At 36.8% G+C, this 8176-nt stretch overlaps 1 protein-coding gene and 1 non-coding gene across 13 annotated transcripts in view; both read right to left on the reverse strand.

Annotated features, from left to right (window-relative positions):
• ERC1 (ELKS/RAB6-interacting/CAST family member 1) overlaps positions 1-8176 on the reverse strand; it is a 582903-nt gene that overhangs the window by 513670 nt on the left and 61057 nt on the right. For all 12 annotated transcript variants that reach the window (XR_012376469.1, XR_012376467.1, XR_012376468.1 and 9 more), the window contains exon 2: positions 5430-6254. Coding sequence is in view for 9 of the 12 variants with exons in the window: in XM_073886912.1 (XP_073743013.1) it covers positions 5430-6098 (669 nt within the window). In the remaining 3 variants the exon portion in view is untranslated. The remainder of the gene's footprint in view (positions 1-5429; positions 6255-8176) is intronic.
• LOC112808756 (U6 spliceosomal RNA) lies at positions 4922-5027 on the reverse strand. The gene has a single exon (XR_003204429.1). It is a non-coding gene; the product is annotated as a U6 spliceosomal RNA (small nuclear RNA).

Genomic DNA, 8176 nt, shown 5'->3' on the forward strand with positions numbered 1-8176 from the left:
AAAAAAAAAAAAAAAAAAAGGGTGCCTGGGTGGCTCAGTTGGTTAAGCAACTGCCTTCGGCTCAGGTCATGATCCTGGAGTCCCGGGATCGAGTCCCACATCGGGCTCCCTGCTCAGCGGGGAGTCTGCTTCTCCCTCCGACCCTCTTCCCTCTCGTGCTCTCTATCTCTCATTCTCTCTCTAATAAATAAATAAAATCTTTAAAAAAAATTAAATTAAATTAAATTAAATTAAACTTCAACTAAGCTCAACATATAGAAATATTACAAGGCATAATATCAAAAAAAAATAAGTATGACAATAACTTGTTAAATGTTGGTTAGAATAAAACAAAACAAAACATCCAAAGCCTTAGCTTTGCAATTCAACCAAGCTCATAGCTGGACTTTTATTCTTCAGCAAACATAAACTAAAAACCTTCCTCGTTCTCATTTTAAGAAAAAGAAAAGGTCTTTCCTGTTAACACATGTATTGTTCCATATCTCCAACCACCAGTATTTGAAAGTTCAGTAACTACAAAAGGAGTGTGAGACGTAAAAACAGCTGGGTATTTATTTTAGAAACAATTTTCTAAAAGGACTTTGTAATAATGAACCATACACATTAGGCAATTCTAAGCAAATGTGTTTTTACATTTGATAGGATTCTAGAACAAACCTCTGTGGCCCAATCAGATCAAACATTTAGAATGCATCTAAATCCCCAGTCTCAAACTGGAATGGGGAAATTTGTTTAATTACTGTAAATCCTATTAAACCAATCTTCTTTGTAAAGTGGAAAATGTCTGACCTCTGAGGGCTCTGAAGGGTATAATGAATGCAGAGTTTAATTAGGGCCCACTGTTGGCTCACTATAATCTATTAATTAGCATTCTCAGTTCTCTGCAGTGTCTCACTTTACTTTAAAATTGCACCCTTTGCTTTTTGGACCAAAGTTATACAATTTTAGGATTGCGTGGTAATTATAGTGGGTGCAGGAAGAATATATTCCTGCCAGCATTGCTGCTTAATTAGGGCAAGGGGTGGAATCTAGTAAGGCTGTGTTCACCCTCCTTGAGTGCATATGGTTTTTTTGGCATCATAGTCCTGTGGACTGTTTCACTTCCACTGGACTGAAGTGCTGAGTCCCCACTACACTCTTTGCAGAAAAGTCAAACACTTTGCTTTTGAATGTAGTTTAATAACTACAAAGGATACTGTCATTGCTTTTTATCCACACAGCTTTCAAAGAATAGGCATAATTAGCTGCCTCAATTATTCGAAAATAAAGACATATACCAATAATTTTCTTCCTTGTTAAAATGGGCATTTCCAAGTTGCTTGATGATAAAAAACATCTTGGTGAAAGGCACATTTTTAGTATCATCAGAAAGGTATACTGGAGGCTAGATAATTCAATGATAAATCTAGTAATCTGAATTCAACTTCTACCAAAATCCACTTTAAATTATATATACACTTATATTGATACACATTACATACTGTCAATATACTGTCACACATACTGTCAATATACTCTTGAAAGGTAGGAACTTTAAAAGGAATTGTTTATTCATGTGTAATTTTTACACAATATTTATAACAAGAAGTTACAGCTCAACCACTTTTCAGGTAAACGTAAGTAAACTGATTTTTATTAATGTATTTGAGATTGAATAATATTCAAGTATGATATACTATGATGCTTAACTGTCTAAATACATACAAAGTACCTCATATTTGAGCACGGAAACACTATCAGTACATACTCCAAATTTATCAATCTGATTTTTACAAACTAAAAAACCTAATATCTACCCTTGAAATACAGATACCGTTTTTAAGACCTATGCTACATTGGTACCTTCCTATAAGATTAAATAAAGCAAACTCCTTTTTTCTCTCTTGATATTTACAATTCAACACCAAACTATAAAAACTTTCAGAATGTATCTGCTATTATTTCATATTTAGGAATGATAAACTTTTGGTGTTGTACTTCACCTTCTGAGAACATAAACGTGAACTGAAGAAAACCTATTTCCCCCTCCTACTGTCATATGTCATTTAAATATTTTATCTTGTACATCAGTGATTCTCAAGGTGAGGAGATATCAAAATCACCAGGATGTTTTTTAAATAAACATATCTAAGATTTTAAACACTTTTTTCTCTACACACATTCCTTCTACTAAGGGTCACTGACAAAGTTAATGATCATTATGTGCAGGAAGGAGCCTGTCACTACCCTGAAGTGTAGTAGGCCGAAAAAAGGTTGAGAAGCACTTAGCCAATGGTCCCTTGTTTATTTTCCCTTCTGTCACAATTGAGCTCAAAGGTGACAAGAGAATAATCATGAATTCCCTATGGCAAATGAGCAACACATTGGCTTAAGAATTAGATGTACTACATTCTAAAGATCCCAAAATTGGTTTATCTCAGAACTACCAGAGAAGGTTGTTTAAAATATAGGCTCCTGGACTCCATCTCCAGAGATATTTATGAAGCAAAAGGCCTGGAAATCTATATTTTAAATAAATAAATGTATCAGAATAAACATTTAGGAACCTTGTCCTTACTTTTAAGATCTAACACTGCGGTCTATTTCAATTCTTCTCCTTCTTTTCACATTTTTGTTTTTAAAGTCTTGAAGACTCAAACTCAAGAAACTTCCTAAGGAATACTTTTTAAAGGACATTTCCTCTTTTTTAAAAAGAGGCTGGGTCTCTAAGAGACTTAAAATTTAAGTATACTAATAAAACATCCAGATTTTGTATAATGACAAATTACATTTAATCACTGGTTAAAAACTAAATGCAAAGTAGTTTGAGGTTATAATATACCTAAGAAAATTATCATAATTTCTAATTATTTTGAAATCTCTGATTCAAATGAATTCAAGGTTTAGTTTTTTGGGTTTTTTTTTTTTTAAGATTTATTTGAGAGAGACAGAGGAGGGGCAGAGAGAGAGGCAGAAAGAATCTTAAGCAGACTCTGCACTGAGTGGAGCCTGACGCGGGACTATCTCACAACCCTTGGATCACCTGAGCTGAAACCAAGAGTCGGATGCTTAATCGACTGAGCCACCCAGAGGTGCCCCAATGTTTAGTTTTTAATTCATATTGTACTATCAAATAAATTTGAAGATTTTTAACTCTGTGATGTTAAATTAACTAGTACAGACACAATAGTATATAGGCATTAAAATAATGATTCAGACACATAGGGCTTTAATATACAGCAGATGTGTTGGCTAAAAAAGGTCACAATGTAACACCTATAATATTCCATTTGTATAAATTTTATGTGTGTATGCACAGAGATGTTCATTATGGAGAAGCAACAAAATGTTAACAATGGAATAGCAAAGATTTCAGAGATGGGAGGATTTGGGATAAATTTTGATTTCGTATCTATCTTCTTCAGTATTATTTTTATGATCAGAGAAAAGAAGCTATTTTTATTACTGAAAAAGTAAGTCTGTGGCTTTAACATACAAAACAATATAACTAGCAATCTTCTTCAAATAACCAAGAGTAGATATGAATGTCTGAACTGAGTATTAGTAATAGAATGGTAAAACAATCAAAAGAAATCTTAGATTTACTTCATCAAAGACAGATCACTTCTAATTCCTTCTTTCTTAGCATCATTCAAGAACGTTGAAGAAATCCAAATAAGTTTATTACTTTCTTCATAATTTTTATTAACCTAACCCCAAAACAAAGTATAACATCAACAATAAGATGGCTACTTTAAAATTCTCCTTTAAGAGTAAGAGAATTTATTAAGGTGGCAAATAATTCAAACACACATTTAAGAAAAGTTCTAAAAGTCCAAAAAAAAAGTACGATTAAGATTTTAATTGCTGAGGGCGCCTGGGTGGCTCAGTCATTAAGCGTCGCTCAGGTCATGATCCCGGGGTCCTGGGATAGAGCCCCGCATCGGGCTCCCTGCTCAGCGGGAAGCCTGCTTCTCCCTCTCCCACTCCCCCTGCTTGTGTTCCCTCTCTCGTCTGTCAAATAAATAAATAAAATCTTAAAAAAAAAAAAGATTTTAATTGCTGGAAGCGTGAATATGATTTGTTCACATCTTTGGAGTCATATGTCACTCAGCAATGTGACATGACAGTGGCCAAAACATCAACTATAACCTGAAGAGTAGGAAAAAAAAAATGTTTCATATATCTAATAGGATAGCATTTAGCTCTCGAACTGCAAAGCCCTAATTTTAATGCCTAGTTATCTCATTTATTTTCTAGAAGCAACCAACCACACCAAATTGCCTTTCTTCCACCTTATACCTGAAGAACTAAAAAAGAAAAAAATTTTTTTGACTTTTAAAAATCTACATAAACATCCTCAAGTTAAACTTTCATGAATGCCAAGAGAAAAAACTGCATCCCATTGTTGGTACTTAATATTTACATTATCAATACTAACTTCTTAAAACTAATTGTCATTCTGTGCTATCAACATACTGATTTGCCTTGCAGTAGTTTTTCTGGTTTTTTCAAGACTGATTTTTTTACACCTATTATGGTAAATTTTTTTTCTTTCTTTTTCTCTGTGTGGACAGCCTCTTGCCTCAAGTCCGTTCCTGGCAGACTGGTGAGATGTCACAGGTGTGCAGCAGCCACTAACACTTATCTCTTCCCTCCCTTTCTCCACCCCCTCCCTCAAACTCTGCAGGCCATGGAGATTCAGATACTTTGCATACAAACAAACAAACCAATACAATCTGACAACCTGAATTCATTTTGTCTGAGCCCTCATTTTACAACTAGGCCTGGTGATGACTAACTTAACATCACACAGGTGGCAGTGCACAGGACTAAAATCGGGGTCAGTTGAAATGAGTGTCAGCACACCAGTCGGCCAGATAATAATGTGAGCCATAAATTGTGCGAGGTGCATGATGCTTGAATGCCAAGTTCAACCAGCAAAAATATGGAACTCTTCACAAATTTGCGTGTCATGCTTGCGCAGGGGCCATGATAATCTTCTGTATTATTTTGATTATTAGTTTATGGGCTGCCGAAGCGAGCACTACAATAAATCTTACTGCTACACCTGAAACTTAAGGTACGTAGCCTGAATAATTTTGATAATGCATCTTAGAGCAGATGACAAAATTAAACTCTCGCAAGAACTGGAGAAAGGTAATAACAGGCTTAAAGAAAAGACAGGAAGAGAAAGAGAAGCAGGAAAATGCAAGTGGGAAAAGCAAGCAAGAATAGTGAGCAAGCAGACCTGGCAACCAGAAAAAAACAAAGGTACAGGACCAAATCCGGAAAAGGTTAAGAAATGGAGGATAGAAAAATACTCAGATAAATAGGAAAAAGAAAGACAAATGAACCAAGAGGAAAACCTAAGAAAAGAAAGAGAATAGCTCATTTCACTTACACACATGAATTCAGTCAGTAAAGGTAAACATACATATAAAACTAACCTGGTTTTCTTCCTGCACAACTCTATACTGTTCCTTCCAAATAGTGATTTTGGAAGCTTCATCTTTTCTCAGGGCTCGTTCTTTCTTCAGCTCTGGGCTCCAAAAAGTCTTAATGCTGTTCATTGAAGAACTTAATTTGCTCTCCTTTACTTCCACATCCTTCCGCAAGAGATCATTTTCTCTTAATACTTCTTTCAGCTGTGTCTGCAAATCCATGATTGTATTATCTCTTGCCTGACGAAGAGAGTGAGGAACAGTGGAAGCCATACTCACAGGAGGGAGGTGATGCTCTCCAAATGCTATGGTGTCACTAGCAACACCACTGCTAGCTATATTGGGGCTACTGCCCATAGCAGTCATCCTGACACCATACGGCAGACGTCCCCCAGAACGGCCAAGCGTCATAGTGCTTTTAGGTGTTTCTGAACCCACATTTTCATGGTCACTTAGGTACATAGGGCCAGATGTGGCATAGGCAGCATTTAAGGATTGGATATTCTCCATTGAAAGGGTTTTCCCACTGCCACCTCCAACACTGCTTCCAGAACTCCCTCCTGTACTGTTGGTTCGACGATGACCCAAACGAGGGGAACGTGGAAGCCTAGGTGAACGCCCAGGGCTCTGGTTGCTCGGTTCCACCTTCCCAACTGAGCGAGCACTTCCATACATGGTTGCAAGATGAACGTGGGTGCCAAGAAAGGTGTAAAGCAGAAAGCAAAATATGAAATTCCGTGAGGTTTCTCGATGGCTATAAGTCTGCTTAAGGCTAATCAGGAGTAACAGGTCTTCGGCTGTCCAGTCTTGAAGAAATACCTTATACCATATCTGTAATGAAAAGATCACACATTAAATCCCCCAATAATAAATATTTGCCTCTCAGAAACTTTTCATTACCCCCACATAAGAAAGATCTCCCTTCCTATCATCTGTTTATTCACGCATTCAAAATTTGTCTACAGCACATTTTACTGTAAACATCATTTTAACAGTATTTTGCATGTCTTAAAACTGAATACTGAAACCATGCCATGCAAATGGAAAAGAAAAAGAAATAAGAGGCATAAATACTAGCAATGAAAAGATAAAACTCAAGTTTGAACGTATGATTTTCTAACTAGAAAACCCAAGATTATCAACTAACAAGTTAATAGAACTCTACAAATCAGATACAAGATCAATATATAAATATCACTACTTTCCTATACATTAGTAATAACAATTAGAAAATGCAATTTTTTTTAAATCCCACTCACAATAGCAACAAAACCATAAAAACACTGGTATAAAAAGGTACAAGCATGAAATACTTCAAATCCTAATGAAAATCTCTACAGGATTCTCCAAATAACTCAACAAGCTGACTCTAAAATTCAAATAGAAGAGTAAAGGTGTAAGAATAACCTAAACGATTTGCAATAGAAGAACAAAGAAGATGTTCCTTAGCAAGATAAATTACAGGTCCATGATCCTTCACTTGCAATGTAAAAATCGTAAAACCTCTAAAAATAAGTTTTTTTTCTTCTTCTTTAGCAGCAAAACCTGACTTGATCTGGTATGAGGTCACTTATTGTTTATAGGTATTATTCATACAGTCGTTGAGAAAACAATGTATATGATTACAGGATACTGCATAATGTCCACTGGGTAGCAGGGGGAAAAATCTGGACTCCAAACCACAACTGACCCCCAGGATTTCTCATAAGGACTCATAGTCTTTTAAAGCTACAGTATTTAGGGCGCCTGGGTGGCTCAGTCATTAAGCTTCTGCCTTTGGCTCAGATCATGATCCCAGGGTCCTGGGATCGAGTCCCACATCTGGCTCCCTGCTCGGCAGGAAGCCTGCTTCTCCCTCTCCCACTTCCCCTGCTTGTGTTCCTGCTCTCGCTCTCTCACTCTCTGTCAAATAAATAAAATCTTTAAAAAAAAAAAAGCTACAGTATTTAAAATTGTATGGCACAGGTTCAGGAACAATTAACTGTATATGTAAGTTTAGTATATGCTAAAAGTAACATTTCAAAAGAGTGAGGAAAAGACAAATCATTCAATAAATGGGGTTTGAACAACTGGTGCTCTTGGAAAAATAAATTACATCCCTACTTCACACAGTACACAGAAATAAATCTGATGTACATTAAAGGTATAAATTTTATTTTATTTATGTTTTTGAGAGAGTGTATGTGCATGTGCACCGTGAACAGGAGGGGGAGGTGGCGCAGAGGGAGAAGGAGAGAAAGAATGCCAAGCAGGCTCCATTCCCAACATGAAGCCCGATGCAGAGCTCAATCTCACCACCCTGAGATCATGACCTGAGTCGAAATCAAGAGTTGGATGCTTAGAATGGCTAAAATTAACAAGTCAGGAAATGACAGATGTTGGCGGGGATGCGCAGAAAGGGGAACCCTCCTACACTGTTGATGGGAATGCAAGCTGGTGCAGCCACTCTGGAAAACAGTATGGAGGTTCCTCAAACAGTTGAAAATAGAGCTACCATACGACCCAGCAATTGCACTACTGGGTATTTACCCCAAAGATACAAATGTAGGGACCCGAAGGGGTACATGCACCCCGATGTTTATAGCAGCAATGTCCACAATAGCCAAACTGTGGAAAGAGCCAAGATGTCCAGCGACAGATGAATGGCTAAAGAAGATGTGGTATATATACACAATGGAATAGTATGCAGCCATCAAAAGGAATGACATCTTGCCATTTGCAACGACGTGGATGGAACTGGAGGGTGTTATGCT

This window comes from Callorhinus ursinus, unplaced genomic scaffold (genome assembly GCF_003265705.2).
Source record: "Callorhinus ursinus isolate GAN/ISIS: 27379988/994484 unplaced genomic scaffold, GSC_fseal_2.0 scaffold74, whole genome shotgun sequence".
Lineage (NCBI taxonomy): Eukaryota > Metazoa > Chordata > Mammalia > Carnivora > Otariidae > Callorhinus > Callorhinus ursinus.